Source organism: Orcinus orca, chromosome 18, assembly GCF_937001465.1.
Source record: "Orcinus orca chromosome 18, mOrcOrc1.1, whole genome shotgun sequence".
NCBI classification, from domain to species: domain Eukaryota; kingdom Metazoa; phylum Chordata; class Mammalia; order Artiodactyla; family Delphinidae; genus Orcinus; species Orcinus orca.
In genome coordinates this window covers 74,545,848-74,571,319 of record NC_064576.1, presented here as the reverse complement: position 1 = coordinate 74,571,319, position 25,472 = coordinate 74,545,848, and the positions used below count along the sequence as shown (strand labels likewise).

General features: G+C 39.3%; 1 protein-coding gene across 1 annotated transcript in view; it reads right to left on the bottom strand.

The window, feature by feature from the left end:
* Positions 1–539: 539 nt before the first annotated feature.
* The window catches only part of RNF6 (ring finger protein 6), a 58,130-nt gene continuing 33,197 nt past the window's right edge, over positions 540–25,472 (bottom strand). Inside the window, exons 6-7 of the mRNA XM_049700922.1 lie at positions 8,857–8,940; positions 540–1,760 (exon numbers count right to left, since the gene is read on the bottom strand). Coding sequence (XP_049556879.1) covers positions 8,884–8,940 — 57 coding nt within the window. The 3' untranslated portion in view covers positions 540–1,760; positions 8,857–8,883. The remainder of the gene's footprint in view (positions 1,761–8,856; positions 8,941–25,472) is intronic.

Below are 25,472 nucleotides of genomic sequence, written 5' to 3'. Positions count from 1 at the left end.
TGTTACCAGCATGTAAATAATCCCTCTGTTTTGCTTCTCATTTTAGGGTCCTGACAGCAAGTGTTTACTTTCAGAGCCAATGAGAGATGATGCCCCATTTCTGGGAGAGAGCATATGCAAATCTTCCTCTGGACACAAACCTATGAGGATGTGAGGCTCGGGTCTGCCACTGCCAAATGGGAACCAGCCTGTGGATAAAGCCTGCACCAGATGAATCACACAGGAGACACTGTTTGAGCCCACATCAAACCCTAAGTGAAGCCAGATTTAGGACAAACCACCAATAGTCCACGCAAGCCAACTGCTGGAATATCCATCCTTAGAGGCAAAATCAGCTGCTGTGTTTCCCCTCTCTGCTTCTCTGGTACATCCTTTCATTGTCCCTTCCAGTTTCCACCAGCATGGGTAGGGAGTGAGAGCAGAGAAAAAGTGAGAATTCCTCAAAATACTGTTATGATGCAAAAGGAAACCCGGTTTATCAAATCTGAACGGTTGAAAGAAACCATTTTGGCGAACTGATTATTGATGAGTTCACTTGCTTCTCTCTTTTTTTTTTTTTTTTTTTTTTTTGCAGTACGCGGGCCTCTCACCGCTGTGGCCTCTCCCGTTGCGGAGCACAGGCTCCGGACGCGCAGGCTCAGCGGCCATGGCTCATGGGCCCAGCCGCTCCGCGGCATGTGGGATCTTCCGGGACCGGGGCACGAACCCGCGTCCCCTGCATCGGCAGGCGGACTCCCAACCACTACGCCACCAGGGAAGCCCTGCTTGCTCCTCTGGAGGTCAGTTCTACCTGCAGAGTTTTCAGCTATGTGACCTAATAAATTCCCTTTTCGCCTAAGCTGGATTTGAATTCAGCTTTCCATCATGTCTGTCAGCTCTAACTGATAGAAGACTAGGTCACAAAGAATCCTGAAGGCTAAATAAACTACAGACAGCTCAGGGGAAAGCAGAGTGAAGAACAGAAGTTGCTGAACATTTTTAGTAGATGCTGAATGACAGTGAGCACAGAAGGACATTTAAGGGAGGTGTGTGAAGCGTAGAGCGGACCGCACTGATTGACGAGCACGCCTGTGATAATATTGACGAGTCCAGTGCCCTAACACGCTCTAAGAATTGGTCCATTTACTATTTTTACTGAGGAGCAAGGAACAACTATTCTGTACATAGTTTCATGATTTTCGCAGTTCCAGGCATCTTGGTTGTAGATGATTTGCTTTTTTAAAAGAACAATGTTTTTGCTTGCACTCCTATTCATAACTTCATTTTCCTCTAGGTGTCAGTGAATTGTTTTTAAATTTGCCCCTCACTGGAAATAAATGGAGGGCCTTTGTTCTACCTGAAAGACTTCTTTCATTTGGCCATTACATCGATGAACAATGTACCACTGAAAAATTATAAACTGCTTTTGAATAAATCTTAAACCTGACAATATGAATTAAATTCAGACTTTTCATTTCAGTTTGAGCAAATATTTTCCCAGGAAGGAAATTTGTCTCTACAAAAACTTATATTTCCATGTCTATATTTTCTTCACATAAACAATATTAAATATAGCAGGAAAAAACACAACAGTGAATATATTCTTACCTACCACATAATACTGCTCTGCATGAGAGGGCCAAATTAAGGAAGCTCTTCTCAACTTCAAAGTGGAGGCTATGCGCCAATGTTTTACCATCAATGATTAGGGCCAGGTCATTTTGTTTACCTAACAAGTCTCCAAGCTCTTGGCAGTTCTGATTAATCACTTGTTGTGTTGCCTAAAACAAAGAGGGGGAAATTACGTTATCTTTATCATTTTAAATATAAATGAAAAGACCTTTTGAGTCTAGATGATAGATTAAGGCGTATGTTTAGCTCCTTCTTCCCTGTGAAAATCTCACAGAATTGAAATTTAAAAGTAAATAAATAACATGAAAAGATGTTTGAGATCATTAGTCATCAGGTAAATGCCAATCAAAACCACAATGAGATACCACTTCATACCCACTAGCATGACTAAAGTTAAAAAGTCAGATAATAACAAGGGTTGGTGAGGATGTACAGAAATCAGAACTATCACACACTGCTGGTCAGAACGTAAAATGGTGCAGCAACTTCGGAAAATAGTCCAGCAGTTCCTCAAACAATTAAATGTAGAATTACTGAATGGCCCAGCAATTCCGCTCATTAGTGTATATACACTCAAGAGAAATGAAAACATATGTCTGCACAAAAATTTGTATATTAATGTACAAGCAGCAGCATTATTCATAATTAACCTAGGAGTGGAAACAAGCTGATGAATGGATAAACAAAACACAGTATATCCATAGAATGAAGTATTCTTTAGCTATAAGAAAAGGTATGAAGTGCTAATGCATGGTACAACATGGATGAACCTAGAAAACATGGTAAGTTAAAGAAGCCAGTCACAAAAGACTGCCTGTTATATGACTTGGTTAATATAAAAGTCCACAGAGGCGAATCCATAGAAACAGAAAGTAGGTGAGTGTTGTTCAGGAGTGAGGGGAAGGAGGGTGAGGGAGATGACAGCTAAAGGGTACGGAGTTTGTTTTAGAGATGATGAAAAGTTTCTAAAATTGATTCTGCGGATGGTTGCGTATATCTGTAAATGCATTTAAATCCACTGAATTATCTTAAACAGATTAATTTTATGCCATGTGAATTATATCTCAATAAAGCTGTTTTTGAAAAGGTATGTAAGTAGGAGTGAATTCTTAGTTGGAAAATATGGAAGGGTGCTAATAGCAGACGAGGAAGTTTGGGGAAATTTTGGAAAAACTTTAAAAGATAGGAACAGAATAATGGGGTCGACCTCTGTAAAACTGGGTATCAGGTGTCTAAGAGAGAAGGACTGTTATAGAGAGAAGGATTGTTGTAGAGACTCGATTTAAGATGCAGGAGTCACCTCCTGTACCTTATTTTTTTTTACCCCATCCTTTCTTTCCTTCAAAATTCACATAAACTGTTGAAAGCTCAAAATTCTACACAGATGACTCCCATGCCAGTGACAGAGTCAAAAATTCAAGTAGTGGAGTAGTTCCACCAAAACATGTAATAAAATTTTAAGTGATATAGACTAACAGTAAATAAAATTCCTTCGTCAAATGCAAGTAGAATTAAAAAAAACTGAAAAATGTCAGTTATCGCCATTTATTGAAAGACTGGTGGACCTGATGAGTGTACCAAATATTTATTGAGGTATCTGCTTTATTTCTACGACTCACTAAAATGAATGCCATAAAGTAGTAAATCGTATTTAAGAGTTTATTATTTAATTATTTTTCTGAACTATAATTTTCACTTATATTCAATGATCGATAGAGGAGATTTAAGATCTCTCCTTTCCTTAACATATTAATAAATGAAATTTTAACAAAATGTGCCACTTGGGGAAAAATTTTTAAAAGCACAACAGGTATCAAGCACCAAAAGATTTACTAAAATAATCCTCAAGCCTCTTTTTCTCAAAAGGCCTTCATTACTTATTACTCAAATGCAATAACTGTGTGTGTTTCCTGAATTAAAAGGTAATTTAATAATCCTTGAATTACTGAGGTCTTTAGATAAATTTGAAGGTCTAACAACAGATGGAATCCAAAAGCATGAAATTGGATTTCACACTGTGTAGGAACTATTAAGTGTAATATAACGTATACATCATATTACACATTTCCACCTCTACTCTTTCCACACAGTTGACTGGATGTCCTGTGAATGGTCTCACGTGACTGCAATTGTTCTTTCCCCCAAATGGAATCTGACAAAATTGAAGGCTGCCTCTACTTTAATAACTTTTCCCACATTTCATTGATTACTGAACCCAAAACTTGGTGCTTTTCTAATTACCATATTGTTTTCAATTTTACAATTGCTTAGGAACACTAAATGCTTCAAGCTACAACTGTCAGTTTTAATGTCTAATTTTTTTCTCTCGTCCCTAATTTATTTATCTGTCTCTCTTTTCCACTGCTTCTGCTGCCAGTACCAACAGGAGTTAAGCCAATTCTGACATAGTTCATTCTAGAATGTGATTTTGTGACTGACTTTCTGAAATTAATGACGTAAAATACAGTTTGGTAACCGGCAGCACATTATACGGGAAAAGTGCTTTATATGCTTCAATTATGTAAAACAAGTACATCAGTAATTTCATAATGATTATTTAGGGATAACGAGCTTTGAAAATGATATAACTTTAAAGTTTACAGGAACTTAAAACATGAGAAAAGCTTAGAGAGACAAAGTACCAGGATCACTATTTAAACCACAATATTTAAGTGAAATAAAGCCTTTCAAAGTAGGCTACACTAAGACTAGCTTCTGGATAATTCTAATTACCTATGTAATCGAGACCAAAATGTTCACAAATTTTGTAAACACAAATTTGAACATATGTCTCAGTTTCCTTTGGTGTATATAATTTGGAGAAATAAAAACTATACTTCAGATTTCATCTAATACGCTGCTCTATGTTATACTTTTAAAACCGTCATTAATGGGACTTCCCTGGTAGCGCAGTGGTTAAGAATCCGCCTGCCAACGCAGGGGACACGGGTTCGAGCCCTCGTCCGGGAAGATCCCACATACCGCAGAACAACTAAGCCCATGTGCCACAACTACTGAGCCTGCGCTCTAGAGCCCACGCACCACAACTAGTAAGTCCACACGCCACAACTACTGAAGCCCGTACGCCTAGAGCCCATGCTCCGCGGTAAGAGAAGCCACCGCAATGAGAAGCCCACACACTGCAACAAAGAGTAGCCCCCGCTCGCTGCAACTAGAGAAAGCCCACGTGCAACAATGAAGACCCAACGGAGCCAAAAATGAATTAATTTTTTAAAGGCCTTATTAATAGTACAAAAGCTATATACAACCCCAAACACATGCAAACTAAATTGAGAAATAAAGAAAAATGATAGAAAAGATACCATCACTATTATATGCTATGAAGAGGTAAGACATGAATTGACTACTCCTTAAACATGATGAGATTTCTTTTCTTCTATTATGTTGAATACTTTATTGAGGTATAATAGGCAGACAGTAAAATGCACAAATCTTAAACGTACAGCTCAATGAAACTTTATACACACACACACACTTGCTTCCAGTTAAGTGACTGCTATACATGTAATAAAAGTGTTTACTCAGAAGAAAACTTAAAGTTCTAATAAAAAGTGATTATTTGATACATAAAAATCAAGAAACTGGGGAAAAATGGTTTAGATTAAAAATATACACTTAGTGAAATAGAATATAACATAAAAAGCAGAAAAAAACCCCATGAAAATCTAAAGTTATGTAAATCTATGAGTAAAGTATAAAAGACTATTTTTATCTTAATTTCTTTCAAACACACTGAACTGTTTAAAGCAAAAATGATACCATTGGCTTATGAGGATTTAACGTATTAAGATAAATACATTTAAATGAGTGTATAGGAAAACTATAAAAGTTCAGTAGAGGGTAGGAAATAAACCTCTACGATTCTAGGTTTCTGTAAGAATGTCACTGGCGTTCTTACACCAAAAAAGCTGAACGTACTGAATATCAACTCCACTTGCATCCGTCAGAGAACTGAGGTTACAGGACTAACTGCCACCCCAGACTCTGGACAGACGTGTGGACACAGAGAATTACAGCTGAGATCTGTTTATCTGGAGCAGAAGCTGGAGCCATGAGCGAGTAGGAACACTTAAAGGGTAATTCTGAGGAATTGTTGGAGGCTGAGTGTGGACTAGTACGAAAGTGAGTGTGATCTTAGCGGGTGGCCCTCACACTTCTGTGCGTTTACCTCTGAGAACCTCACAGTGAGATTCTCATGGTGAAAAGCTAAAGCAATTCCCCTCATGGCTCAGCAGAAGGAGGGGAAAAGTAACCGTTTTGAAATATGCCCAGAGCATTCTCCACTGCAAAAGCCTAGTCTCCCAGGTTAAAGACTTTACCAGAACCTTATCCCACCTGGAGGGAAAGGCATTTACCCAACCCCAGCCCCCTCGGGCCTCCCTGTCTCACCTAAGGGGAGAAAGAAAGCACTAAGAAACACTTATGAAGACACAAGGGGCACAGTTTCAGTTAAAGACTGAGATTTAATCGTAAGATTACAGAACACTTCCCCTCCCACATACCCTAACACCACACCCACAGGGCTGTAAAAACACTAACTGAAAGGAAGAATGTCCTTTATGGGCTCAACAGTAGACTGGACACAGCTGAGGAAAGAGTTAACAAGCTTAAAGATATGTCAACAGAAACTTCCCAAAGTGAAATTCAGAGAGGAAAAAAAACCACAACAGAATATTCAAGAACTGTGGGACAATTTAAAAGGTCTAACATACAAGCAATTGTAATACTAGAAGGAGAAGAAATAGAGAACAGAAGGAAAAGTTTGAGTACTAATGACTGAAAATCTTCCAAAATTAACTGCAGACACAAGAGCATAGACCCAGGAAGTTCAGAAAATACCAAGCAGGATAAATGCCAAAAATCTACACCTAGGCATATCATATTCAAAGTACATAAAACCAAAAACAAAGAGGAAATCTTGCAAGAATCCAGAGCGGGGGAAAAAATCCACCTTACCTGTAGACGAATAAAGATAAGAAATGATAGAATTCTCATCACAAACCGTGCAGTCAAGAAGAAAGTAAAATATTTAAAGTATTGAAAGAACAAGAAACCCCAACCTCGAATTCTATATCCAGTGAAATTAACCTTCAAAGTGAAAGAGAAATAAAAACTTTCTCAGACAAACAAAAACTGAGGACATTCATCGCCAGCAGATCTGCCTTGTAAGAAATATTTTTTAAAGTTTTTCGTAGAGAAGAATGATCATGTCAGAAACTCAGACCTACATTTTTTAAAAGGAAGTGTCAGAAAAGGAATAAATGAAATCTATTTAAAATTCTTTAAAAATGAGTCTAAGAAAATGATACAGTAAAAAATATTTAACAGAACTAGCCATTTAACTTTTAAGGGCAAGGATGTTCAATACTGAATTCCAAAGTTCTTTCATTCTTTTTTTTTTTGCAGTACGCGGGCCTCTCACTGTTGCGGCCTCTCCCGTTGCGGAGCATAGGCTCCGGACGCGCAGGCTCAGCGGCCATGGCTCACAGGCCCAGCGGCTCCGCGGTGTGTGGGATCTTCCTGGACCGGGGCACGAACCCCTGTCTCCTGCATCGGCAGGCGGACTCTCAATCACTGCGCCACCAGGGAAGCCCTGTACTGGCTTCTTTATACATCACCAAGTACTGCTGATACTCTCAGTTAAATCTATGTAGGCAACACACAGAGTTCTCAGACCTGCGCGAGAGGGATAACCTGGACAGGCTTCCAGGGATCAGGGAGAAGGAGAAATTGAAAACAAAATCCAAAAGAGTTTCAGAGCCCGTGGGACAGAGAAGGCCTTCGTGTGGCCCTGCCGGACCTGCCCTGGCCTCCCTACTGATCCTCCTTCATCCCCTCCCCCTTGCTCACTGTGGTGCCCCGCCAGTCCTCTTATTTCCCGACACTCGGACTTGCTTTTCCCTCTACTGGAACACTTTTCCTGGAGAGCCCGTGGTTCTCCCTCCCTTCCTGCAGTCTCTGCCTAACTCACCCCATACAGAGAGCACCCCATCCCTCTGTTCCCTTCATCCTGCTTACTTCCTCTGCATAGCACTCATCACCCCACGACATCATCTATTACTGGCAAATTCCCACAGGGCATTAGCTCTCTCTGTTTTGTTCACTTCTGTCCTGGAAGCTGAGAACAGTGCATGGCACTGAACAGATGCTCAATAACTATTTGTTGAATGAAGGAAAGAACCAATGAGGCTTCAGTTTCCAAGTTAGTATGCCAGAAAATCACCAAAATAACAGAAAATGAATCTAAATCCCATTTTGCAAGGACTTGTTTGAAAAACATTTTTTCCTTACACCAGACTGTAGTATTTTAGGCTAACTCCTGTAAAACATTCAAATACTTAAGGATTCCCTAGAAACGAATGCTCTGCAGAAGAGCTATAGAAGTTGTTATTCTGCTTTGAGCTCAATTGTAATATAGTTCCCATACGCTTCTACCTATTGTAACCTGCTTACAGCACAGGTATATTTTCAGATAGCAGTAAAAGGCCCAAAATGCAAACTTGCAAACTATCCATACTTTCAGACAAGACACATGTGTCTGTAGGAAGCAGCAGCTTATAAACTAAAAGGAGAAAGCGGGCTACAGCTTTCAAGGTATTATTAGCTTTACCCTTACTTGATATTACACCTTACTTTGCAAAGCTTCTATAAACCTTTCAGTAGATGTGGTCCTTATTCATAACTCACTCAAGGAATTTTCTTTCCTTAAGAGATGGATGATAAGTCAAAATCAGAAGGATAAGAGAATGGCAGGAAAATATCAACTATGTCAGCATTCTGAGTTATATGCACAAAATAATTAACTTCAAAATACATAACAAACTGGAAAAACCTCCCTTTTTCTCCGACTATAGGCGTAGTTCCTACTACAGCTTGATAAAAGGTAACGCTTAGCAGATAGAAACAGATAATAGACTGAGGATGTTGCCTTAGGAATAAAGGAAGAGCCACATAGTAAAAACATACATTTTACTGTTTGTGCATAAGCACAAAATACTGTTGGAAGTGGGAGGACGGGAAAATACTAGTAATGCCTTAACAGGGTTTGTTTGGGGAACCATTTATTTTTAAGCAAACAGAAGGCACATAAGGTCTCACATACCATCAAGCTCCCCCTTGCCCACCTGTGGGCCTGAGCATCAGTGACATGCATTGAGGCTACAATTTCAACAGTTGAGAACAGCATTACGAAAGGGAAGTCGATTCTAAACAATTTTCACTAACCTTCTTTGGCAAAACATTCCAGATGGGCTAAGTCTCCTCCACAAAGAGAGAATCTTCTGAAAGTCTCTCATAAATCACTGAATCCTATAGAAAACACACACAAACACACAAATATACACACTGTGATTAACATTTAAGCATGACAGTCTAAATTATAAATACTATTCTGTAATTTTATTGTTATAGCTAATAGATGTGAAGGAGCTGAAGCAGCCCCAGTGAAGGCACAATTCCAGGAAAAAATATGCTACATACAGAGGGACAAAGACAAGGAACACAGCAGATTTCTCATTGGGACAATGCAAGTGGGAAGCCAGCGGAGCAAAGTCTTTACAGCACTGAAAGAAAAAATGGTCAGCCTGGAATTCTATACTCAGCAAAAATTGATTTCAAGATGAAGATTAGAAAAAAATGAAGATGAAATGAAGATTTTTTTCCAACTTAGGCTGAAAAAATTTATCACCACCAGATCTACTGTATAAGATATGGCAAAGGAACCCCTTCAGATAAAAATCATTATACCAAATGTTAACATGGGTCTGAAGAGCACTGAAAATGGTATTCACATGAGTATATATACATTATTTTTCTTGTTATTTAACACTAGAACCAACTACATGATCCCTAGAAGAAACACACTTTAAAGACACAAATGGGTTAAAGGAAAGAAAAAGCTATACCATACTAATACTAATCAAAAGAAATCTGAAGGAACAAATTGGTAAATCGACCTAGATCAAAGTTACTAACTTCTGATCTTCAAAAGATACAGTTAAGGAAATGAAAAGTTAAGCCACAGACTGGAAGAAATATGGGAACATATGTATATGTATAACTGATTCACTTTGTTATAAAGCAGAAACTAACACACCATTGTAAAGCAATTACACTCCAATAAAGATGTAAATATATATATATATATTTGCAAGTAATATATCTGATAAAGGACTTGTTTCCAAAATAAGTAAGAACTCTCAAAACTCAATAAGAAAAAAAGTTACTTAAAAAAAAAGTTAACTATTTAAACACGTTTTAACAAGGAAAATAAGTGGATGGTGTGTAAAAAAGAGTTGACATGGCAGATCAGAGACTGCTATCCTTAGAAAGACCTACTTACAAAATTGGCCCTTGGCTGGCATCTAGAAATTTGGCTGGTAAACAATTCTCTAAACTGATACAAACTTTCCCTGTGTGGCCCCCATGGGATTCCTCCAGACACTGCTCATGTCTTTTCTTTTGTGATCTAGCTGTATATCTTTCTTACATTGCTGTAATGAATCTTAGCCATGAGCACAACTATATGCTTAGTCCCATGAATCCTTTTAGAGATTCACTAAAAGCATAGGGGTGGTCTTGGGAACCCCCATCACAGATGGCAAATAAACATATGAAAAGATGTTTGCTATCATCAGTCAGCATGGAAATGTAAATTACATTCACAATGAGGTACACACCTATTAGAACGGCAAAATTAAATAGACTAACCAGGCCAAGTGTTGGTGACAACTGCTGGTAGGAATGTAACTACAATTTGGTGGTTTCCTAAGAAGCTGAAATATGCCTACCACATGATCCAGTAACTTTACTCCTAGTTATTTATCAAATAGAGATAAGACCATATGTCCATACAAAGAGTTGCAAACAAATGCTCATAGGAGCATTCTTTGTAGTAGCCCAAACTGCAAACAAAATGTCCAGCAACAAATGAACAGATGAACAAATGCTGGTATATCCATTCAATGGAATCTACTCGGCAATACAAAGAAATGAACTACTGGTACAAGCGACAACATGAATGAATTTTAAATTAATTATGAGTGAGAGAAGCCAGACAGAAAGTCACATACACTGTATGACCTTGTATAAAACTTTAGTAATGGAAATGAATCTACAGTGACAGAAAGCAGATCAGCGTCAAAACTTAACAAAATGGGGCTTCCCTGGTGGCGCAGCGGTTGGGAGTCCGCCTGCCGATGCAGGGGACGCGGGTTCGTGCCCCGGTCCGGGAAGATCCCACGTGCCGCGGAGCGGCTGCGCCCGTGAGCCATGGCCGCTGAGCCTGCGCGTCCGGAGCCTGTGCTCCGCAGCGGGAGAGGCCACGACAGTGACAGGCCCGCGTACCGCAAAAAAAAAAAAAAAAACTTAACAAGATGTACATTTTAAATATGTACCATTTATTTTATGTCAAGTTTACCTCAGTAAAGCTGGGTTTCTTAAGGTACACACGGTAGTGAACAAATACATAGGTGCTTTATAAAAAGAGATTTACAGACGTAAAGCGAATTCCTGAGACACCAAATCCAAGCACTTTGGGCTTGGAACTGGGATCAACATTCCTGCTACAAACCCTTAGCGTCAACCATCTAATCACTGGTTCTCAAAAAAACAACTGAGTGACAGCAAGTTTTCACTGACATAAAAGTTTAGTAAAATTATGGTGTGAGCCACCACAAATTTCAATGGGCTCAGCTTGGGCGGGGGGGCGGGAAGCCTTCTCGGTTGCCCTGAGATGGACTTTTCAATCTTGGGTAATGCTGTTAACAACCAGTGATAACAGCGCATACAAAGTAACAACGTTTTAAAATATTGTGGGAGTTTGGGGGTTTTGTTGAGCACGAGCCACTTTTCTCCTTGCTTGGCCCTGCAATAAACCATTCTTTGCTCAAAAAAAAATTTAAAAATAAAACATTGTGAAGTTGTAAAAGGCTTCCTGTAAGTTGTTGGAACATAGAGGGAAGGAGTTACATGAATAATGAATCCCACTGTGTTTATATGCAATGTCCAAGAAAGACAAATCTATAGAAACAAAAAGTAGATGCGTGGCTGTTGGGAGCTGGAAGTAGGACTAGGGAGTTACTGCAAACGGGCAGGAGAGATCTTGTCGGGGTGATGGAGACGTAAAATCGGATTCTGATGATTGCACAGCCCTGTAAATGTGCTAAAAACCATCGACTTGTACACTTAAAATGAGTGTTTTCATGGTGTAGAAATTAAACCTCAATAAAACTGTTCCAAAAAACCCCCAAAAAACCGAATCCCAGAACTTACAGCCCCTTTGCAGTAGAGCCGGAGCTGTCTTGTAGGAGTTCGCACAATTACAGACATCCTCTTTCTACTACTAAAACAATGGAGTGTATTATTAGTTTCTAGTTTCCTCAGTACATGACACTAATACCCACACAAAAAATTCAAAGTTCAAAGAATTCTAATCGAGTCCTCAGCTGCTCATTGCTGAAAAGGCCAGCATGTTTCTTGCCAGCTTCTTCTTTCTTCTTTACCTGCTTCCTTTAACTGAGATTCTAATTATAAATCTCCACCTTCTTCTCCTACTATTCTTTTCTTCCATGGAAGTTTACTGACACAAATATATGTAATAGATTATATTATGATATATTATATTAATATAATTACAGATATATTATGTTATTTTATATTAATATGTATTATTATAACATAGTACATGACATATATAATGTAATATACCTTTCTTATGTTTTATATGTACAAATATTACTTATAATATAATACATAAATTTTATATAAATGTAATATATATAATATAATCATGAAAATTTGACGAGGAAAGGGGAAAGCAGCCCTGGGTCTGTGTATTATTCAATCCTCACACCATCTTTATCAACTAGGCCGTCCTGCCCCCACTTTGCTGCACAGAGATGTTAAATTCCTCCTCACCATCTCATTCGCCCACGCTTCACCCTCCTGTCATCGTTCAATTATCAGCCCAAGTCCCACCTCCCCACAAAGGCTCCCAGGCCCCTCAGAGATAAACCTCCACCACCAGTGGTACTGCTGTCTCAATCAGATACTCTTCAATATTCTTTATCACCCTGCTAACGACTGGGAATTACCTTGTTTGTTTACTAAAGCAGGGGACCCCACAAACAGGTGGTCCACCCTAGTCCTAGAACAGTATTCTAGAAAAATATTTGTAGCTGCATAGACTGCAATTCTCCCCATGAAGACGAAAATACGTTTTGTTTGCTTTTTTTACATTCTTTAACTTTTCTTTCACCTCTGGAGGCACAGATTGGTTGACAATACCAAGGACTTTGGAACCAGATAGACCTGGATTTGAACCCTGATTCTGCCACTTATTTGCTTAGCGACTTTGGGAAGGTCATTTAAATGGAGCCCCAGCTGCCAGTCCTTCAAGTGCAGTGACCACCATTGGCCTAGGAGGACTGCTCTGTGTGTGTCCAGCAGACCAGCTGGGCTTTCAGTCATTAGTTCCTCCACATTTTCAAGCTCTTCCAACAGAAAGAATTTTATTTTTCTTCAGGAATAAGATTGATCAAGAAAAGGATGTTCAAGCTTGGAAGAGAAGTAAGAGGTTCATAGAAATGATTGCCGAAGGAGAGAAGGAAGATCTCCTTCAGGGAGAAGAAATCCCTAGTGAAATCCAAACAAGCCTCAGAGAAGAGTGTTCCAATTAAAATAACAGTAATAATAAACACTCATACCAAGTGCTCTATCAGTTTTTACTATGTGCCGGGCATTGTGATTTAATCTTCACAACAATCCTGTGAGGCGGACACCATTGCTAGCCCCATTTTATAGATCCAGAAACTGTGGCACAGAGAGGTTAGGTGACCAGGAAGGTCATGAGCTAGGAAGTAACAGAACCACAACTACGACCACAAGTGATCCTTTTCCCTCCTCTGTCCCCCAAGCTTTTTTCACCCTCTCACCCTCCTCTCCACATGCACCCATGCTTGTCGTCTCCCTTCTCCCCTTCTTCCTTCTCTGGTCCGCTGGCCCCTGTCAATATAGCCACCAAGGAGCAAAATGAGCCGCTGAGACGGCAACTCTGCCAGGTCACCAAGCAGAGAGTAAGAAAAGATGTTTCCCACCCCCCAGGAGCCCCATGGCCATGCCTGCCGAAATCACAGTCTTCATCTGTCCCCACCTCACTGCCAACAGTCTAAGCTAGAGCTCCCACCCTCCAGGGATGGTCCCGGTGACCAATCTTACAGTGGAACACTTCATCTAGAAGGGACTTTCCAACAGGGATAAAGGATTAGCAATTGTTTTAAATACTTAGAAAGCTGTTAGAACACTACTCAAAGCAAATGAATCATTTAAGTGTTACCTAACTAGGAGAGCAGGTGTTAATGACAGGAAATGACTGCTCTAGTGGTAGCAGTAGTCAAATATTAAGAAAGGAGAAAATTAGAATGAATACTGAGATGTATTTTCTTGTAACAAAGTTCTTAGAAAAATCTTTCCTAGGACTTTCTTGGCTGTCCAGTGGTTAGGACTCTGTGCTTCCACCGCAGCGGGCACAGGTTCAATCCCTGGTTGGGGAGATAAGATCCTGCATGCCACCTGGCATGGGCAAAAAAAAAAAAAATCTCCTAGAGAGGGGGTAACAACAACTTTTCTGAGGTTTAAAGGGTTTTTTTTTTTAATGTCATTGGGAAACAAGACTTTAAAAATACAATTAAAAAAAATCATCTGGCTTAAGGAAGAACGAATGATTTACTTATTAATTTCCTTTTCTAATTTTTCAAATTTCACATTAGAAATAGTGAAATGGTCCAAGAGATATGACTTCATGAGTCTGGAGGAAAATCCAATGGAAATAAAACCATCACCAATATCCTGACAACATGCTTTGGGGAATCAGGCCACAGATGCTGAGGTGTAAGAGGAAAGAAGGATGCACATTGTTTGGGAAAAAATTAATCAAATCACTGTCTATTTTTAAAGAAACAGTTTTTGGTTTATTTGTGAAAATAATGTTCAATATCCATTTGTTAAAAAAGAGACAATAGGCCCAAAATGGAGTCGTGTGCTCAGCCCACATCCCCAAACTGAGACTCAATACCTGACCTAACTGCAATTTCAGACTCTCCCAGGAATCTAATCTCAATCAGTCAGTGTGGAATCACCTGGTCAGCACTAGTGAGGTAACCTGAGTGACAGACCTCAGGGTTAGGAAGATGACCTTGTCCCAAACAATCTACTTTATGCTCGTATTCTCTTGGTCCCGCCCCATCTGCCTATAAAAGTCTTCCACTTTGTACAACTCCTGAGAGCTACTTTATCTGCTCGATGGGATGCTGCCCAACTCATGAATCACTGAATAAAGCCAGTAAGATCTTTAAAATCTACTCAGTTGAATTTTGCTTTTTAAGGCAAAAATCTATTCACCAAATATTTATTGAGTATTTGCTGGATACCAGCCCCTGCAGGAGGTGACTCCTGCCCTCCTGGAACTTACAGTCTAGTTAGCGACACAGTTGTTAAGTTGTAACCCAGATTTGAAATCGCAGCTCTGACTATGACAAGTGCTAGAAAGGAGAGGTCAAGAACCTGCACCAATTACAAAAGGGAATTTTTACTAGAGAAGAGAAGACTGAGCTGAGATGAAAGGGCACGCAGAAGCTAACTAGAATTTCAGGATTCTGTATTAAGGTTTTGAGTTACATTGCCAAATCTCAGTTGAATAGTCACAGAAAGAGCCCTGGGAAATACACAAATAGAATGAAAAGGCAGCTTACCTAGAAAATTCCAGGACAATAAGAATTTCAAATGTGAATTCTTCTCCCATCTACAAGAAGATAAGACAACATATTCTTACCTGAGGAAAAATGTATTCATCTCACAAAATAACTCATTCTCCCAATCACAAACAAGTTTTACCCTCCAAATACATATCTTTTTCAAAATATAAATCTTCCTGCAAGTCCGATGAGATAATGGTGCCCTCCTCTGGTAAGAATATTGTTTGCAACCTAGGCAATATTAGCAAAAGTGCTTCTGACAGTGACAATTTAAGACTGAAACACCTCTTCTCTCTTCCATCTAAAATCCGAGCGATTAGAAACATTGTATAACACTCTCATGTTGTAAGGTTACAAGCAGTAAGGGAGAAAATCAGCAGACAGAAATGAGAACAAATAAATCTTTTAATAAAATTGCACGGATCGAATGAAATCCTTAATGCTTAGATAATTTGAAGAGGTAAACATGAAAAGAGGTAGCATGCTAAAAAATGTATCAATGAAATATGCATTCTTTTCTAAATTTTTCCAGTTACGGCCTCTTGGATTCCTGTAACCATGATCAATTTATCTCTGCATCTACCAGCTCTCAGCTTCACCACTGCAGAAGTTCAAATGTGATGTATGATATTTATATACATATCTATGTGATATAAAGATGAATTAATCAGTCCATTCTAGCAAGGACTCAACGTCTAGTGAGCATCTCTAACCATTGCATTACTACTAGGAAAAAAAACAGTGCATTGGGGCTTCCCTGGTGGCGCAGTGGTTGAGAGTCCACCTGCCGATGCAGGGGACACGGGTTCGTGCCCCAGTCCGGAAAGATCCCACGTGCCGCGGAGTGGCTGGGCCCGTGGGCCATGGCCGCTGAGCCTGCGCGTCCAGAGCCTGTGCTCTGCAACAGGAGAGGCCACAACAGTGAAAGGCCCGCATACCGCAAAAAAAAAAAAAAAAAAAAAGTATTTAGAGAGCAAAGATGGTATTCTTTCTCTTTAAACACTCAAATTACGTGAGTTTTTAGAAAACAAGAAGTTCAGTCTATAAGAATTCTATATGTAATATTTATTTCTTTCAGAAGCCATACTCTTCTCTTTGTTGTACACTGGAGGTGAAATTCTATGGTAATACACAAAGTGAACTTCAAGTCATCAAACCTAAGAAATTCAGAACTCCAAGTTCATTTTCCTACCACAAGAAATCTCATTAAAAGTACCTAGAAAACACTAAGTAGATAGACACTGATATACTGATATATATATATATATCAGATGAAAAAGAAAACCAAATCCAAAGCCATTTTAATCATGATCACAAGTATAATACTCGTTTTAAAGACAAATGGAAATTCTGTAGGTGATCATTTCTGTCCAACAAATACTGCAAAGCAATGTGGAGTTAAACAGTTTTAAGATCTTTGTATTATTCAGAAAGAATAGATGGATACCAACTAACTATTTGTTAAATAAAGTCACCAGAAATGATAATAAAAGGCAGAAGCTTTCATGTAAGCTTTCAAAAACATTTATCTGTTTTTATTTTTAGAAACAACTGATTTTTGTATACTGATTTTGTATCATGCAACTTTGCTGGATTTATTATTGCTTACAGGTTTTTGGTGGAGTCTTTAGGGTTTTCTATACATATCATGTCATCTGCCAAAAAAGACAACTTTGATTCTTCCTTTCTGATTTGGATGCCTTCTATTTATTTTTCTTGCCTAATCACTGTGGCTAGGACTTTCAATATTAAGCTGAGTAAAAGCAGTGAGAGTAGGCATCCTTGTTTTATTTCTGATTTTAGAGGAATAACTTTCAATTTTTCATTGAGTATAATTTCAACTGTGAGCTTGTCATATACACCCTTTATTATGTTGAAATATGTTCCCTCTGTAGCCACTTTGTTGACATTTTTATCATACATGGATGTTGAATTTTGTCAAATGCTTTTTCTGCATCTGTTGAGATGATTACATGATTCTTATCCATCATTTTTTAAAAATGTATTTATTTAATTTATTTATTTTTGGCTGCAATAGGTCTTTGTTGCTGCATGCAGGGTTTTCTCTAGTTGCAGCAAGTGGGGGCTACTCTTCATTGTGGTGCGCGGGCTTCTCATTGTGGTGGCTTCTCTAGTTGCAGAGCATGGGCTCTAGGCACGTGGGCTTTAGTAGTTGTGGCATGTGGGCTCAGTAGTTGTGGCATGCAGGCTCTAGAGAGCAGGCTCAGTAGTTGTGGTGCATGGGCTTAGTTGCTCCGCGGCATGTGGGATCTTCCCGGACCGGGGCTCGAACCCGTGTCCCCTGCATTGGCAGGTGGATTCTTAACCACTGCACCACCAGGGAAGCCCTCCCTCATTTTGTTCATGTGGTGTATCACACTGTTCGATTTGTGAATGTTGAACCAGCCTTGCACTCCTAGAATAAATCATCATGATGTATGATCCTTTCAATGTATTGTTGAATTTGATTTGCCAATATTTGGTTGAGGATTTTGGCATCCAAGTTTATCAGGGATATTGGCCTGTAATTTTCTTTTCTTGTGGTGTCCTTGTCTCTGCTGGTAAATGGTGAAACCAGGATTCACACTCAAGAAGTTTAACTCCAAAATTCTGCCTTTCACCATGATTTATATGTGGCCTCCAATTAATTGAAAGAAGGAAAATCATAATCTAGTAAAAAAAATATATTGAGAACAAAAAATAGATAGAAAAAACTTAACGATTACGTCTTTCTCCTTTTAGATACTATACAACTGTGAGAGTTGTTGTACCTTTTTTTTTTTTTCAGCTTTACTGTAGTATAATTGACAAAAAATCGTGGCAGTTCTTAAAGGTGAATTTTAACTTGTAAAGATGCCAGTGTCATTTAAAAGGTAACCAACATCTGTCTGTTGGTAACCTGGCATCATTCCTGCCTCTTGCTATTGAATGGCAGGGTCTAGAGGCCCGAGGCTACCTTTCTCCCAATCTCTTGTCACCAGGTTAGTTTCTACCATTGAGAGGAATTTTCAGTAAAGAGCTAGAAGTTCTACTGCTTCCCTTCTGGCAGCTGTGGGCAGATGCATGGGTTTGGCAGGTATGGAATTTTGCAGCACTTTCTGGATGCTTCCCTGTGGGTCACCTGCCTTAGGGAGGCATAATCACGGCCACCTCCCAGGCTCCAGGGTCCCTGTGGCTCCCTCAGAGATAAGTGAAACCCTGGGAGCTCCCCACAGCTTTTCCTACCTATCCCTCCAGCTCTTCCACTCTTTCGTAAGCACATAATAACCTGTATTTGGTCTGTTCTACTTGCAACCCATGATGCAATATTATTAATATCTGAACAAACTGTACTCCTGAAGCTCCACGTGTGTGTCATACTATCTATAGCCCATGGCGACATTTAGCATTTGAACTCCGCACATGCTCTCCCTGAATCCACCTTCTGTGAAGCTCCCATCACCCTGCTCAGCCCTGGAGAGGCCCTCATCTGCCCAAGCTCTTCATTAAGATTGGATGCTCTGGCCATGGCGTACACATTATTTCCCTTAAAATGCATATCTTCATCCTGCAGGAAACAAACAAAATCGCCAAGCCACACAATCAGAACTTGGCTCAAAAAATTTTCAGGAAATCTATACTGCCCCTGATCTTCCAATGTACGTGACATTTAGAAAAAATTCACAGGGAAGAGTCAAAAATACTTGGTTTTGGACCCGTATGTGTTAGTTTCTCACATAGGTTGGCAGTCGATTCAGGAGAAGCAAAGTCATGTGGAAACAAACATCGAGGTGATTCGGAAGACGTGGCTTTCAAATCCTGGCTCTGCCTCAGACACGCTGTGTGGCCTTGAGTGCGTCTCAGTTACTACATCTATCAAATGGGAGCAGTAACAGGGACCTTGCAGCACTACTCATAGAGCTATTGCAAAAATCAAATGAGAATACAAATATTTGAAAGGACTTTGTCTAATTTTGTGGTTGCTAAAATAATATTCTCTTCCAAATGATGGTAGTTCATTGACCTATTGGGAGAATCATGTTCAGGTGACATCCAGAAAGAATTTTATTTCAAAGAAAAATATTTTTAAAAACAACTAAAAATTACAACCCCACATTCAAATTGGAATATTTGTTCAGTCACAACTTACGAAGTATTAACTTCAGTCAGCACATGGTTGTCACCTAAGAAATCTTTTTCTTAATTTGAAGGAACTCTGGAATGGCTTTGTTTCTGTCATTCTTGCCAAGCTCTGTAAATCTATTGTAAGTCTAATGGAATATAATATAATATAAATGTTTATGCACCCAACATAGGAGCACCTCAATACATAAGGCAAATACTAACAACCATGAAAGGGGAAATCGACAGTAACACAATAATAGTAGGGAACTTTAACACCCCACTTACACCAATGGACAGATCATCCAAACAGAAAATAAATAAGGAAACACAAGCTTTAAATGACACATTAGACCAGATAGATTTAATTGATATTTATAGAACATTCCACCCAAAAGTGGCAGAATACACTTTCTTCTCAAGTGCACATGGAACATTCTCCACGATAGATAACATCTTGGGTCACAAATCAAGCCTCGGAAAATTTAAGAAAATTGAAATCGTATCAAGCATCTTTTCTGACCACAGTGCTGTGAGACTGGAAATCAATTACAGGAAAAAAAACTGTAAAAACCACAAATACATGGAGGCTAAACAGTGCGCTACTAAATAACCAAGAGATCAATGAATAAATCAAAGAAGATATAAGAAAATACATAGAAACAAATGACAACAAAAACACGACGACCCAAAACCTATGGGATGCAGCAAAAGCAGTTCTAAGAGGGAAGTTTATAGCAATTCAATCTCACCCTGAGAAACAAGAAAAATATCAAATAAACAATCTAACACTACACTTAAAACAACTAGAGAAAGAAGAAGAAAACCAAAAGTCAGTAAAAGGAAAGAAATCATAAAGATCAAAGCAGAAATAAATGAAATAGAAACAAAGAAAACAATAGCAAAGATCAATAAAACTAAAAGCTGGTTCTTTGAGAAGATAAACAAAATTGATAAACCCTTAGCCAGACTCAAAGAAAAAAAGGGAGAAGACTCAAATCAATAGAATTAGAAATGAAAAAGGAGAAATCACAACTGACACTGCAGAAATACAAAGGATTATAAGAGACTACTACAAACACTTATATGCCAGTAAAATGGACAACCATGAAGAAATAGACAAATTCTTGGAAGGGTACAATTTTCCAAGACTGAACCAGGAAGAATTAGAAAATATAGACAGACATTTCACAAGTAATGAAATTGAAACTGTAATTTAAAATCTTCCAACAAACAAAAGTCCAGGACCAGATGGCTTCACAGGTGAATTCTATCAAACATTTAGAGAAGAGCTAACACCAATCCTTCTCAAACTCTTCCAAAACATTGCAGAGGGAGGAACACTCCCAAATTCATTCTACAAAGCCACCATCACTGTGACACCAAAATCAGAAAAAGATGTCACAAAAAAAGAAAATTATAGACCAATATCACTGATGAACATAAATGCAAAAATCCTGAACAAAATACTAGCAAACAGAATCCAACAACACATTAAAAGGATCATATACCATGACCAACTGGGATATATCCCAGGATTGCAAAGATTCTTCAATATATGCAAATCAATCAATGGGATACACTACATTAACAAATTAAGGAATAAAAACCATATGATTATATTAATAAATGCAGAAAAAGATTTTGACAAAATTCAACACCCATTTATGATAGAAAATGGGCATAGAGGGAACCTACCTCAACATAATAAAGGCCATATATGGCAACCCCACAGCAAGCATCATACTCAGTGGTGAAAACTGAGAGCATTTCCACTAAGATCAGGAACAAGACAAGGATCTCCACTCTCACCACTCTTATTCAACATAGTTTTGGAAGTCCTAGCCACAGTAATCAGAGAAGAAAAAGAAATAAAAGGAATACAAACTGGAAAAGAAGAAGTAAAACTGCCACTCTTTGCAGATGACATGATACTATACAGAGAAAATCCTAAGGATACCACCCGAAAACTACTAGAACTAATCAATGAATTTGGTAAGGTTGCAGGATACAAAATTAATGCACAGAAATATCTGGCATTCCTGTACACCACCAATGAAAAATCAGAAAGAGAAATTAAGGAAACACTCCCATTCACCATCTCAACAAAAAGAATAAAATACCTAGGAATAAACCTGCCTAAGGAGGCGAAAGGCTTGTACTCAGAAAACTATAAAACACTGATGAGAGAAATCAAAGATGACATAAACAGATGGAGAAATATACCATGTTCTTAGATTGGAAGAATCAATATTGTGAAAATGACTATACTACCCAAAGTAATCTACAGATTCAATGCAATCCCTATCAAACTATCAATGGCATTCTTCACAAAATTAGAACAAAAAATTTTACAATTCGTATGGAAACAAAAAAGACCCCAAATAGCCAAAGCAATCTTGAGAAAGAAAATTGGAGGAATCAGGCTCCCTGACTTCAAACTATACCACAAAGCTACAGTAATCAAGACAGTATGGTACTGTCACAAAAACAGAAATGTAGATCAATGGTACAGGATAGAATGCCCAGAGATAAACCCATGCACATATGGTCATGTAATTTAGGATAAGGGAGGAAAGAGCGTACAATGGAGAGAGACATCCTCTTCAATAAGCGGTGCTGGGAAAACTGGACAGCTACATGTAAAAGAATGAAATTAGAACACTACCTAACACCATACACAAAAATAAACTCCAGATGGAATAAAGACCTAAATGTAAGACCAGACATTATAAAACTCTTAGAGGAAAACATAGGAAAATCACTCGTTGACATAAACCACAGCAAGATCTTTTCTGACCCATCTCCTAGAGTAATGGAAATAAACACAAAAATAAACAAATGGGACCTAATTAAACTTCAAAGCTTTTGCACAGCAAAGGAAACCATAAACAAGACAAAAAGACAATCCTCAGAATGGGAGAAGATATTTGCAAATGAAACAACAGACAAAGGATCCATCTCCAAAACATACAAACAGCTCATGGAGCTCAATATCCAAAAAACAAACAATCCAATTTAAAAATGGGCAGAAGACCTAAATAGACATTTCACCAAAGAAGACATACAGATGGCCAAGAGGCACATGAAAAGATGCTCAACATCACTAATTATTAGAGAAATGCAAATCAAAACTACAATGAGGTATCACCTCACGCCGGTCAGAATGGCTATTATCCAAAAATCTAGAAACAATAAATACTGGAAAGGGTGTGGTGAAAAGGGAACCCTCCTGCACTGTTGGTGGGAATGTGAATTGATACAACCACTATGGAAAACAGTATGGAGGTTCCTTAAAAAACTAAAAATAGGGGCTTCCCTGGTGGTGCAGTGGTTGAGAGTCCGCCTGCTGATGAAGGGGACACGGGCTCGTGCCCCGGTCCGGGAAGATCCCACATGCCGCCGAGCGGCTGGGCCCGTGAGCCATGGCCGCTGAGCCTGCACGTCCCGAGCCTGTGCTCTGCAACGGGGGAAAGGCCACAACAGTGAGAGGCCCGCGTACCGCAAAAATACAAAACAAAACAAAAAACTAAAAATAGAACTCCATATGACCCAGCAATCCCACTACTGGGCATATACCCTGAGAAAACCATAATTCAAAAAGAGGCAGGTACCACAGTGTTCATTGCAGCACTATTTACAATAGCCAGGACATGGAACCAACCTAAATGTCCACTGACAGATGAATGGATAAAGAAGATGTGGTACATATATACAATGGAATATTACTCAGCCATGAGAAGAAACGAAATTGAGTTATTTGTAGGGAGGTGGATGGACCTAGAGTCTGTCATACAGAGTGAAGACAGAAAGAGAAAAACAAATACCGTACGCTAACGCATATATATATGGCATCTTAAAAAAAAAACGGTACTGATGAACCTAGTTGCAGGGCAGGAATAAAGATGTAGACATAGGAAATGGTCTTGAGGACACAGGGTGGGAGGGGGAAGCTGGGGCACAGTGAGAGTAGCATCGACATATATACACTACGGAATGTAAAATAGTCAGCTAGTGGGAAGCAGCAACATAGCACAGGGAGATCAGCTCGGTGCTTTGCGATGACCTAGAGGGGTGGGATAGGGAGGATGGGAGGGAGACTCAAGAGGGGATATGGGGACATATGTATGCATATGGCTGATTCATTTTGTTGTATGATGGAAACTAACACAGTATTGTGAAACTATTATACTCCAATAAAGATCTATTAAAAAATTATTTTTTAAAAAAAGTATGTAGTTCGAGGGACTTCCCTGGTGGTCCAGTGGCTGAGACTCCATGCTCCCAATGCAGGGGGCCCGGGTTCGATCCCTGGTCAGGGAACTAGATCCCACATGCCACAACTAAGAGTTCACATGCTGCAAGTAAAGACCCCTGCAGGCTGCAATCAAAGATCCCGCACACCGCAAGTAAGATCCCACATGCAGCAACGAAGATCCTGCGTGCTGCAACTAAGACCCAGCGCGGCCAAATAAATAAATAAATAAATATTGGAAAAAAAAAAAAAAAAGAGTATGTACTTGGAAATAAGACATCCTGTGTCCAGATTCCAGTTCAGCCACTGATTTTGCAGATTTGGACAAGTTTTCTTAATTTTTTCTGAACATCAATCTCATCTATATAATTAGGATAACACTTATTGCTACGGGTTGTTACAAGGATTAAATAAGATTATATACGTACAGCACTTAGTCCAGTTTCTGATACATACGTGTTTATTAAATAATATTTATTATTATATCTCATGCTATTTCCACTCTCCAGAAAGTTTAACTAAGTTGCCTAAAGTAGAGGAGCCAGAATTGGCCCGCTGGGCTCCTGACTCAATCTTCACTTCATGCGTATGTTTAGACGTAATGATTTACAAACCCAGTATAACATAAATATATCACAGTGCTAAATGTATATAACCAAGGGTTTCTTTTCTTTTGGCTTGGTCCTCCTTATAACCCCAGTCAGATTGTGAAGCTTATCCAACCCTACTAGTGCGTGGTGAGCCAAGGTGAGCAATTAATTTTAACGTTAATATTCTGAGGCCAATATTGACATTTGATAGCAGATACTGACCTCATGGCCTGGATATGGACATTGTCTTATTTGTACTGCTATCCCTGACCACTCAAACAAACAAAAGCACCTGAATGTACGGGCTGGAGCCACACGACTCAGGGTCACCAAGTCAGTCTCTATACCATCAACCACAAAGCCAAGCATTCCAAGAAGGGAAAATAGTATCAAAGGGACAAAACTAGTATCAACGAATTCCTTGTTATACAGATTCAGAGATCTATTAGTTCCCTGAATTAACCACGAGCATTAATTTCCTGCGGCTGCAGTAACATGTCACAAGCTTGGTGGCCTAAGAGAAATGTATTCTCTCACAGTTCTGGAGGCCAAAATCCACAATCAGTTTTAGTGAACCAAAATCAAGGTATCAGGGGGTCTGTGCTCCCGCTGGAGGCTCTAAGGAAGAATCTGTTCCCTGCTTCTTCCAGCTTCTGATTACTGCCAGCATTCCTTGGCTTGCGGCCATATCTCCAGTCCATGCCTCCGTCTTCACATGGCCTCCTTCTCTTTTTTCCTGTATCGAATCCCCTCTGCCTCTCTCTTATTTAAGGACACTTGTGATTGTATGTAGGGCACACCCAGGTAATCCAGGAGAACCTCCCCATCTCGAGATCCTTAAGTCAATCACATCTGCAAAGACTTTTCCAAATAAGGTAACATTCAAGGTTCCAGGCATTAGGCTGTGTATATCCTGGGGTGGGGGGGGTCGGGGGCCTGGAGCACTTTCAGCCTATCACAATGGGCTCACACTTCCTAAAGCATAACTCTGTACTCCCCGAAAGGTCTTGTTTCTAACATGTAGAATAGGCCCCTCTAATGCACAAATGTGCATTCTTTACCATGATTTAACAGGAAATGCCTGAAAACCCAACCGTGACCCCTAACAGGAGTCTAATATTTGCTCCCATCGTTCTTCATGCA